Source organism: Barbus barbus, assembly GCF_936440315.1.
Source record: "Barbus barbus genome assembly, chromosome: 29".
Taxonomy (NCBI): domain Eukaryota; kingdom Metazoa; phylum Chordata; class Actinopteri; order Cypriniformes; family Cyprinidae; genus Barbus; species Barbus barbus.
In genome coordinates, this window is record NC_136757.1 from 19,651,980 (window position 1) to 19,664,335 (window position 12,356).

The 12,356-nt window shown below is 39.7% G+C and overlaps 1 protein-coding gene across 3 annotated transcripts in view; it reads right to left on the reverse strand.

The window, feature by feature from the left end:
* The window catches only part of LOC306849710 (nuclear factor 1 C-type-like), a 104,876-nt gene that overhangs the window by 65,972 nt on the left and 26,548 nt on the right, over positions 1 to 12,356 (reverse strand). For all 3 annotated transcript variants that reach the window (XM_079384959.1, XM_079384958.1, XM_079384957.1), the window contains exon 2: positions 4,751 to 5,282. In XM_079384959.1, the coding sequence (XP_079241085.1) occupies positions 4,751 to 5,282 (532 nt within the window). The remainder of the gene's footprint in view (positions 1 to 4,750; positions 5,283 to 12,356) is intronic.

Here is a 12,356-nt window from a genome sequence, read left to right on the forward strand (position 1 = left end):
GCATACATATTAGTACCTAAAAGGTACAAAAGTTTAACTTTTAAAAAAGGTACCACGCTAGTGACAGATTTTGTACCTTTTTATCTGAGAGTGAAGGATATGTAAACTAATGACTGTATACAACTGTACCAGGAACTGTAAATGGTACTGTGTAAAGAACACCATGGCATTATCAGCATGATTTATGAGTGGTATATTGCTTTTAATATGAGCTACAATGACATCAAATAGGAACTTCATGCATCAGAGCAAGTATTTAGCTTTGCAAAGATAACAGTCTCAAAAGCTGATATGACAGAACTTAGAGGAATCAAAGCTCCATTATGTTACTGAATATCGACATATTCCAACTCCAAGGATTTCTCCCTTCAGACAGAAAGGCTGCATGTCAGACTCTTTTCGGAAGAGTGCTCTCTCATAGGAAACACTGCTCAGAAAGCAGCCAGAGGATTGGGCTAGCACTTATTTACTGTAAATAGCAAGTCTTTCACTGAAACACCTAAAGAAACGGTAAAGTGTGAAAAGAAAGTTCTGTGAGGCTGTGCAATACTTTGATGTTTCTTAATGAGACCCGCAAGCTTCAGCCACAAGCGAGCAGGTCTTGTTTTGTGTCAGGAAATCGCACACGTTTGACTGTCACTCCTAATGTATAACGATATCTTTGCTTTACGTAGCTATCCGAAAATCTGAAAGCACTAGTGGAAATGCTCAACGCTCCGTTTTAAATTTTCAAAACCAACTTTTTCAGGAAAAATATGCAAAAAAATCAGAATGTTTTATCAATTGCTTTGTATATCTTCTGCTTTATTGACAGTAACACAAGAACTCCACAAAATTTGATCATGTTCTTCAGCATGACTATCTGTCCATCTGCACAAAAAATATTTCTTATTCATTTTGTAAATTTTTTTTAAATAGTCTTTTTTTTTTGTCTTGTCTGACCTATGGACTTGACTGTATATTTGACATTAACAGTGTTGTTATAAGTAACTTGCAACAGTAATTATTACTGACATATCTGCAGAGCACAACAAAGTTATTTTCTTAAATAAAACTGTTTTAATCCAGCATGTGCTGCTTTGCTTAATAGGTGCTGTCCCTTTAAGATGATAAGCACGCCGAACACCTCCCCCTGTTGGAGGCCGACAGTGCTGTGAACTTGACCTGAGCTGACCCTCTTTCTCCCACCCCTCCCAAATTTCCGTTGCCAGAGCACTGGAGCACATTCCAGCTCCTCTGTGTTTACTGAACATGTGTGTGTGCGTCCATGTGCACACGTGTGTGTGTTTGCTGCATCTTTCTGCTCGGCTGACTTGCAGCGCATTTTCAAATGGAAACAAATGGAAAGAGAGTCAATGTGTTTTAGCGCCTCCTAAAATGGCGGGACACTGAGGCCCGGAGAACGAGCCTCTGCCACAGACGCCTCCAGTGCCACCAAACCAGCCATGTGCTTCGGTTCAGTCAAATCACCATCCTGTTTGTTTTGACAAGCGTAATATTTATTGTCCCAGCAAAAGCTTCAGAGACTGAGAGTTATAAAAAAAGATCAGAAGAGGACTGGGGCACAAGCCAGGTCATGTGACCCCCGCTGGAAACCGATACGGCCCGAAACGGAGAGCTAGATAAATCGTATATCTCTAATGAAGCTCGTAGCCTAATCTTTCAGAAATGTAATTAATTTGATCATCTTTCAAGGGAGCCGTTTCACCCCGAGAGACTAGCGGTTGAAGCGTTTGCAAAGCGAATAGCCTGTTGAATGAGAGGAGGGGGGCAGTAAGAGTAATGGCCATGGCTTCTCGATCTGGCCTCCATGCAGGACCCCCGCCCCACTCTTCGCTCCATTAGCAAAGATACCGAAACAGAGCTGAAAGTTTCAGCACACACACAGCTGCCGCTGCAGAAACACAGCCAGTCCTGTTCAACTTCATTGAAATGAAGGGAATTTGAACATGCCTTGCAAGTGAAAGATGGCCCTGTGTCTTTAAGGGCAAATGTTGACTGTATGCCTCTTTCACTCTTGCCTTTCTCTCAGCCTCTCCCCCTTTTCCTTTCCTTGAGCTCCTTCTCTTCCTCTCTCTGCAGTGCTGCTGTTAGTAGGAGTAAAGGCGAATGGACGCAGTTCCTTATCGGACTGTTTACAGCAAGGAGTTTGTAGGCTATTAGGCAGGTCAGATGACATGCGGGCTGCCTGTCTGACCCAGACAACTGAGGGTGAAGGTCGTCTGAGGGGGCGGAGAGACAAAAGGGGCTGAAATAAGAAATAACGTAAGGGAGCGAAAAACAGAGAGGAAAAGGCAGGCTGCAGCTGTGGACTAAAATAATTTTCAAATGCTTGGCCAGCATCTACAGCACTTATGCTGATGTGATATTGTTTTTGTACAACAGACGAATAAACATAAAAGTTGGTGAATAAAAGATTAATTAAGCCAAAGTAGTACATTTTGTGTGGAATAGGTCCATTTCCTCGTCCCAGTACAGTGGTGGGAGAAACATTTCACACACACTAATGTGTTTTTGATCAATAAATGCAGACTTGGTGAACACGAGACTTCTTTTAAAACATTTTAAAAATCTTACCGACCACAGACTTTTGAGCAGTAGTTTACTGCAAACACAGGTGGAGTGACACAAACTGTAAAAAGTTCCAGATTGTTTATCAACGCTGCTTGACCAATCAGATTTGAGGACTGAAAAAACTGCTGTTTGCAGAGTTTCCATTTACATGTCTGATTGGTGCATACATTTAAGGTGCACATTAGACTCTTCTGTAGCTATATGAAGAGATGTAGAGTGCAGTACAAAAGAGAATAAACAATTCTTACAACACTGAGATTGGGATTTAACTGAATAAAAGGTTTGGAGCACATAATGTAGTACAGAGAGATGCTATCGCGATATTCACACATACACAGAACACCGAGTCACCCTAACGGCTGCTGTTCTGAACAAACACACACACACATACACTTCTTCATCCTGTCACATTGACCACTCAACTGAACTTTAAGCAATGCACATATAATCCTTAATATACACATAATGCTGTCACCGAGATTGAGTATCTTAAACTTCTACAGAGTCATATCTGAATTACTGTGATCAAGTAAACGGTATAACAAAGTTATATTTACATCTTCTGTAGCATGTTGTTAATGACCACAGAAAATAATGTTGACTCATACTTTGGTTTTTAAAAACGAACGGAAAATGCACTTACAGTAATACTTATGCACCGGAAGCTCAGTGAGAGCTTGTAGTTAAGTTTAAGAGATTCACAGTAAAACCTTTGTTGTTTAAGTTACTAAACTGTCTGAATCATAATTCCAAGGTCTGACTACTTTTCTACATGGATGAACCTAAGGTTACGGTTTATGGCCGCAATGTTAAGTCCTGTGGGTGGAGTTCGCTTTACGGACAATTACATCACATTCTTTCCATGATGCTTACTGGTAACCTCACGCTAGAAAATGTGTTTTAAATGTGTATTCAGGCTTTTTTTTATATTTTTATTTTTTAAATATTAACATCTTGTTGCAACATTTTATTTATATAAAAAAAAGATTGAATATATTTGGTAAAAATCCCATGTTATAAAAGATGAAATGCTACGCAGACTATAAGATAATATTGGCTAATTAGACGGCAATGCTGACCTAAAATGCTAAATGTTTGCCCTCTCACTTCACATCTCAGACCTCAAATACATCAAATATTATTACCCTTTTTAGACATAGTTTTTGAAGTAAAGAGTAAATAAAATACTATACAAAACTTATTGAAACAGCCAGGGGACAGTTGCATAAACTTAGCCACCATGTTAAGACTATGTCTTAAGAACTAGTTTGACCAACTAGCAGTCAGTCTTACAGTCAAGCAGTCTTACTTTTCCAATACAAATAAGACCAATCTACCTTTTCATAATAGTTATGACCAGTTTTGAAGAAAAAAATTAGACGACTAACTTTTTAAGACTAAAGTCTAAACAGTTTATGCAACCGGCCCAAGTTCTTTATTTACACTTGTAAGACCCCCCTTGACCTATTTTGATCTCAAAAAAAGTGAGTTGTCACTGAAAGGAGGAGTTTGCATCTATATAATTAATTAATTTATGTTCTTCAAATACCTGCAAAATGATTATGGTGTCAACTTTTTATCAGAAACTAAAGCATAATGTCAAGTTCACAAATGACGAATGCAGGTTAAATTGTACATCAGCCCGAATGTCTCCCAACAACCTTCATAGCTCCATTTATTCAACAAACATCCAATAAATTGAAACACATCTACCCCGCCTGTCAGAGCAGACCCACTTATTTTAAATGATTCACAGTGTTGGCTCCACTTATGTCTTAAACTCTTTCTTCCTGTCTCTCTGGTTAAAACCAACTACACGTCTGTGATTCTGACAGCACGTCTCTGGTTTGAAAATGCTGACTTGTGCGGTGCCTTACGCTGCATTCTGAGGCCGGCAAGCAAAAGCTGCACACAAAATTTGGCACCCCTGGTATCAACAGCACAGGATGATGAGTCAACAGCTTTCTCAGAAGAATGAGCCAGAGCATCTTTCTGTGATATACGCCACACGCCAAACTGCCTCTCCACAAGCCTAGGCTTCTCTGTACCTTTGCACAACATGACTTCCCAGTACTGCCATTACGGTTCAGCAACAGCGTAGTTCAGAGAATCATCCGCTCCCTGAGTATTGAAAGGGCGAGGATGCATTCACATGTTAGCGGTCGTGCAAACTCACCTCTTTCCTGCACAAAGTAGGCGAGGTAGAGGTCCAGCTCTTTGACGGACACGCTGATGTGATGAGGCTGGACGCAGAGGATGGAATTGGAGCATTGGCCGCCTTTAACAAGCCGCTCCCCATCCGTGCTCTCCAGCGGGATGCCCTTGAACAGAATCACCATCACCAGGTCCAGACGCCAGACTTTATCCGCCTGCCGCAGACAATCAATGCGCCTCATCTTGCCCTTCTGGTCCGGGTTCGAGAGGACACAACATGGAGGCTTTTTCCCCGTGATGGACAGCACAAAGTCCTCCCGACACTCAGGCCGGATGTCTTTGCGGAGCTTGGCGAGGAGACGCGACGCCCACTTCTGTTTGACCTCAGGCTTCTCGCCCAAGAGCTCATCCTTGACGGCGCGCTCTTCGTCCTTGGTCATCCGCTTCTCGTGCTTTTTGAAATACTTGCGCTTACGGGCCTGCAGGTTGAACCAGGTGTAGGCAAAGGCACGCACATGCGGCAGCAGAGCCTCGATGAACGGATGGAATTCATCCTGGGAAAGAAGAGAAAAAGAGACATTATTCATGTGTTTACTCAAAATCTATTTCTGACAACAAAAGCCACGTCTGCAGTTCAATTCGAATACAAAGAGGAAATGAATCATCCTGGCTCTTTTCTCGATTGACGCATTTATTGAAAAGTGTTTTTTCCCATTCGTTGTCATTTACCCAAAGAGAAAACGTAAATTCCAGATTTAATTTTTTCTAAAAAAAAAAAAAAAATTACTCGATGATATTAGACAGATTTCACAGTTAATTGTGTACCGGGTTTTCTATTGCACTCACAATCCTCCATTGTTTCCATCTTTCACCGAAGTCCCATGTGCAGTCATCATTTATCCAATTATGTTTTGTTGACTATTTTCACTTTCAGTGGTAAGTTTTCAACAACAACAACACACACAGATGTACCTCCCAGGCACATTGCAAACCGCAGTCCCTTAACCGTTTAGTGCGGCATTCATTTGGTCTGACTAATTACTTCCATATTTGACCATTTCTAAAAGCCTAAACTAGCACCAGACCGTGCTATAAATGTTACTAAAACCCCAACTGAACATTAAACATGCGCATCCATCAATTATCATTAAAAAGACTCGAAGCTCTGCACACATCGCCATGGCCATTTGTGCGTGCGTGTGCCTAAAACAGTCATAATGAGAGCGCTGCTTTACAGTTCTGCGATAATCATCAGCCAAAAAAATCCCCACATGCGAATGAATGCTCTTATGGCAAAGTAATGAAACTCAGGCTCAAGCTGAATGATGTCAGCTGTGGCATCAATATAGCATGACATCGTTACCAGCGTGTCACTTTTGCTTAGGCATAATGCAACCACAGAGAGAGAGAAATGGCCAAAGGCTGCTTGGCTACAGTAATTCAAATAGAGAGAAATAAGGAAAAAAAGAAAGAGAAAACACAGCGCTCCCCAGTCTGGTTGTGCTGCGAGCAGTGAGCAGGTTTTAAGGGAACATAATGAGACGTGACTTCGGCACGCTGTGGATCTCATGCGATAACCCAATTCTGCAGCTCACGGCAGTGAAAGCTCTTACACTCTCACAGCTGCTCCACAGAAATCATCTCCTGAATCACCAGTAACTTTACTGTCTTCTAACCTAAAACAAGCCACTATAAACTGCTTAACACCTTCCACAAAATACTACCCTCAAGACCTCAACTGATGGGTTGAAAGCCAAAATTGAGCCTTAGGTGAAAAACAATGCAGAATGCAAACAATAAATGCAACTAATCGTACAGTTTTGAAAGAAATGCAAAATACATGGTATTTTGGCCACAAATCCATCTGAAAAACTCTACGCAAGAAATACAAGAAAGTGCAACCCAAACTATTACTACATCATTTACTTTGCCAGTGCACTGGTGTTGAAGAAAAGAGCAGAAATCAACAAAAGGAAAAAAAAATAAAAAATCCCAAACATACTGAATCATATAACAAATTATGTTTGAACAGATTTTGGTTGCTTTAGTGCAATAATTTGATTTTAACATTTTAGAATTAAAGTGCAGATACCATATTTGTGTATGCACTTTTTCTGACATGGGAAACACAAAAACTGACTGACTGCCCTGTCTTTGTGTTGCTTCAGAGCTTTATTGAAAAGATGATAAAACCTCCTCCAAGCGTGTTCTCGCTGAAATGTCCTGAAAAAGAAAACCTGATTTAAAATTTTTGGAACCCAATAGCAACAGTAGAGCATAAAATGTTTTTATTTCCAGCTTAAACATTTGCACCGGGAGAAGCTGAATGCAGACACAGTGCAGTAATTGGGAGGTTGAGAGACTCACTGTACACACTCACATCTGTAATCAGTCGACTCCGACGGAACTGATACGGTTACTGAGTAAACTTTCCAAAGATTTACAGAAAAAAAAAAAAAAAAAAAAACATATGGAAAACTGAGGCTGACAAAAAGCAGAAAACCAAGCTGCACAAACAGACACAAGATATGTCCAAAAAACTGCTAAACCCTCATCAGGTTCAACTGCATGTGTTTAGAAAAACGTTAAGGTCATTTTATTTAGCTATGTTAATGTCCAATATAGCGTGCCCCAAAATAGCTTCCCAAACTAAATTTGGGTTCATTGAACAAATATTCCAGCGGACATTCTGGCTTGAGAACTTAGAAGAGTCTGGACACAATTTTCACCCACTGACAGCACAAATTTCCAGGAAGGAAACACCAGGAGGAAATAGTGATTTCAGGAATAGAGAGGGGGATTAAAGACGGGCCTGTTTCCCTGCAGACGTATGTGGATGTATTTTCTTCTCTTTAGAGCTCATTTTCTTCTTTCCGCGGCCTTGGATAAAGCTCAGAGGCAGGTCAAATGAGAGACACAAAACTGGGCAACTCTGTAATTTCTGCATCACTAGTGGTACCAAAAAGAACTGCAAGTTTTTAAACTGGTTTCCTGAACATGGTCAAAATCATATATCACACTATGAGTTGGTAGAATCATGCATGAGTCATGGATATGGAGAACTCTGCAATGAAATTCAATGCAATGCGATAAAAAATGCAATGCAATGAAATTAAAATGAAAATAAATAAATAAAATGTGCACCAAAACTGCAAAAATTTAAGACGCACACCAAAAGATATGGTTAAGTGTGGGATCAGTACAAAAACATCTTTGTCTTATGTAACAAATAAATTAGACAATTTTTAAAAAATCTGACTGAAAACTAAAATCTTTAAGTTTGAAATATAAATAATTTAAATAATAATTTTCAAATAACAAGCCACAACACACAGCAACCTCAAGTTGTTCCTTGACTTTTTTGGGACACCTAGTAATTTTGTAAATTCAAATGGTCCTGCCCATAAATACATCTACTGCAATATAAACACTAGAACAAAAATTCTCCTGGCTGACACACATTGCAGAATATATACACTGAAAAAAAATGATTTATAGAATTTACAAAAAAAAATTTAAGGTAAGTGGTTGCAATCAATTTATTTTAGCTACATTATAATAAACAAATTTAGTTAACAAATTTTCAACTAAATTTGTTTATTTAAATGTAGCTAAAATAAATTATTTGCAACCACTTACCTTAAAAAAAAAAAATGTAGTAGCATTTTTTCCCCAGTGTACACGGTCATACAGTACCTCCAAGCCCTATACGACAATGAACGGAAAAGGAAAACTTGAACCTGTATCAGCCACATAAGCACCCCAACTCAACGTGTCAGATGGCGCTAGGCCACAACTCCAACTTAGCAATATATATTTTTAAACCCAGTTCATTACTGTTACAGTATTTACAACACCAACATGAATATGATCAGTGGAGAACTGAGAAGCATATTGCACTTCTCTCTTTCCATCTTTCTCTCGCTCTCTCCTGCCTACTCGGCCTTTTTCCATATTAGGCCTGGACGAGCTCCAACGGAATGCTCTGTTTTTACTACAATCAGTCTGAGAAGAGCGCTTTGACTGCATTTTGTGTGCACATTAAGGATGAGAATGTTATTGATAAACATGGCTGATGAACGGCTTCATTATGGCAGATGAACTGAGCATCTTTGATCTGACAGAGGCCGATGGCAGGGTGGCTGTGATAGCACGAGGGAAAATGGTGACCACTGGAGTGTCCTGAAAAAGCCAGGCCTACCAGCTCTCTGTCAGCCGCACACACACACACACACACAGCTGTATTTATGCAGTAATTGAATCATTTTGTTATTGCGGAGCTCAGGGAAATGTGTTTTTATTCCTGTCCGTTGCTCGGATACCATCTTTATTATGTCTTAAACAGAGAATGTGACTTTTTTTTTTTTCATTTGCACAAATCTTTTTCCAAGTAGAGAGAGAGAGAGAGAGAGAGAGAGAGAGAGAGAATGAAGAAGGGAGGGAGTAGTCCAAAAGATGACAAAATAGGGGTGTTGCGGTCACACACACCCACACAAAGTGTTGCTATGGTCACCCCACGTGTCACAAGCATGTGTCACGGGGTTGCGCTTTTCCCAGACAGTCATTTATTGCAAATTACGCGGTCAGGAAAATTGAAGATTGATTCTGATGCTGAAGAATTAGAAGATTTTCCAAGACTCATTAGCAATAAAAATAACTGCCGGCTTTTAAAAGTACTATTTTAGTAAAACCATATGGAGCGATCAATTAAATAACCCCGCTGTTTTCATATTTTGCTATGATTCACCTTTCACCTTGTGTAGATCGCAGTGTGCCAAGGGAAAGAAAATGCCAGTGAGAATTTTTGTAACACTGCAATTTACCCAGAATGCCCTCTGAGCATTAACAGCAGACATCCCTGCACTGTTGTACTGCTGTTACCAAAAGCACTTTTTTTCTCTTTCTACTGACTTGCTGAGAAGTGGATCGGCTAGCATCTGAGTAATGGATTCAACTTCGACATTCTTTCAAAGCCAACGTACCAAAACAGGGAAGAGTAGGCATGCTTCTGTTTGGGACACAATCAGAATCAGAAACTCTGGGTATTGTATAGTCCCTGCTTTCTGTCTATACTTTGCTATACAAGTTTTATACTTTGCTATCAAAGTTTTATTTACAGCAATAAAATATACACTAGACCACTACCAAGCAAATATAGTTTAAAAAATATGGACCTGAATAAAGTGTTAAAATGTATGTGGACACCATTTATTTTAAAGAACAGTTCACAAAAAAGGTAATATTTTTCATCATAAGGTAATAATTTACCCTCATATCATTCAAACCTTCCATGACTTTTTTTCTGAGGAACACATTAGGAGATGTTTAGCAGAATGTCCAAGCTACTCTTCTGATGAAAAACTTTTCGAATAATGGCTGTCAAGTAGGGTTTGGCGAGGTCTACATAAATGGCATCGGACGATGTCTGCAGTGAAACATCGCGATGGATGTTGACATCGGGGGCAGGGGGTGGAGTTAGGGGGTGTGCCCAAAGCGTAAATCTGTATTCAGAATGGCAAGGAAAACAAATAACGATTGCCTGTTACAGTACATAAAATTTCACTTACCACATAAACAGACAGAGTAAGGTGAGATGACTGACGCTGGTCGCACACTGGACGAGAAGATCAGCGTCGCGCCGCTTCGCGCCACATCTTTAAAATTCAAACACATTTTCTATGAGCGTACGCACACCGGCAGTGCCATTCGGCGTCTGTTTAAAGCGCCTAGCAACGATTCAAAACAATGTAAAGACGTGGCGCGACGCGATAAGGCGTTGAGCTTCTCATCCAGTGTGCGACCAGCTTGAGACAATGGCAAATGGTTTGCAGATCCCGAGCACAACTGACAAACATCTGATCTTGTAAAATGTGTGGTAAATACTGCCGCTCCATAGTATAAACAGAGTACGTGTGATTGTGAATCTCAAAAGTGAAAGTGAAACTAAAAAGCCCTGATGCCCACAATTTAGGCTATATACAGTATAATTAACCAATGATATAACTGCGAGAGAAATTAGGCTACTGAAATATATATTTTCCTCCAATCACGTATTTATTCCATTTTGGGATCCCGTAGTAGGCTACGCAACATTTTCTTTCCGAACACGGTACTGGGATGCGGTGGATTGCGGGGGGTATGGGGGGAGGGGGGTGTCATGAAATCACGATGCCGGCTCAACATTGTGATGTCTATCAGCCATCGGCGATGGCCCAACCCTACTGTCAAGCAAGATTTCCATTGAAATTTACTTAAATTTGACTCTGATTGTTGTACTCCAAAGAAAAGGTTTCAAACAACATGACTACATGATTTTTATTTATTTATTGCCATTTTAAATTGCATAAGCAGCATCACACATATGCGTCGTGGTACTCTCGTGAACACACGTCAAAAGCTGACACAGACGAGAAGAAATCATTGAATAAAGTCATTATGTTGTTTTCTTTGCGCAAAAAAAACACTTGTAGCTTAATAAAATTACGGTTGAACTACTGATGTCACAAGGACTATTTTAATGATGTCCTTACTACGTTTCTGGGCCTTGAACATGGTAGTTGTGTCGCCACCTATTCAGGGTCAGAAAGCTCTCAGATTTCATCAAAATATCTTAACTTGTGTTCTGAAGATGAACAAAGGTATTACGACGTTTGGAATGATGCGAGGGTGACTAATTAATGACAGAATTTTCAGTTTTGGGTGAACTATCCCTTTAATAAAGGTCAAATTAGTTGCATGTATAATGTTAAAAAATATAAAATGTTTCACATAAAAATACATGTAGTTTCAATTAGTTTCCCACTACCACTGCTTGACATTTCACGTCCACTGCCCAAATGTATTTTTTTTTAGGACTGACTAGTCCACAGTCAACATAGAGCTGGAAAACAAATTGCTAAAATATAAACAAAGCACCATGTGCTTTAAACAATTCGTAATTTAACCAAGACAACAAGTTACATCTCAATAGTCCTTTGTGTGTCTTCCTTTCTAAACACTATTGGATGCATCTGAGAGCTTATCAAAGGCTGAACACTGCAGTAGGTTATTCCTCTGTGCCCAGCAGGCTGATGGGAGATGAGGTTCTGAATGCTGAGTGGATCAAAGTGGATGTTCTGTGACTCACACTGCATCTTTCTTTTCCTCCCTCACTCTCTTTTCTGCACAAGCGCTGAGTCAGCCCTCAGCCATGCAGCATCATAATGGAGGGAGGGGGATGCTGGGTAACCAGCCTCTCTCAAGAGGAAAGGTAGTGTGGACAATGTGCTGCAGTGTTATTTGGGTTACGCTGTTTGCTCTTTCTATTTAATGTGACTATTTTATTCACAGGCTGTTAATTTAGAGCAATTAATTACAAATGTGATTTAGCAAGATGCTAAAAACAGCAACACATGGTGCAATGGCTAGAGATGCCAGTCTGCATGTGAAAACATAAAAAAAGTGCAAATGAAATTTAAGAACATCCTGTATGAAAGACCAATTAGTCAACATATACTAGTACTATACGCCAATTAGACACAATGTATTAATAAATCAACTTGATATCTAAAAACACTTTCCTTCCACATACAGAAAAAATGTCATCTAAAATCCTGTTGTCAAAAATAATAAAATATAAAATGTAATTA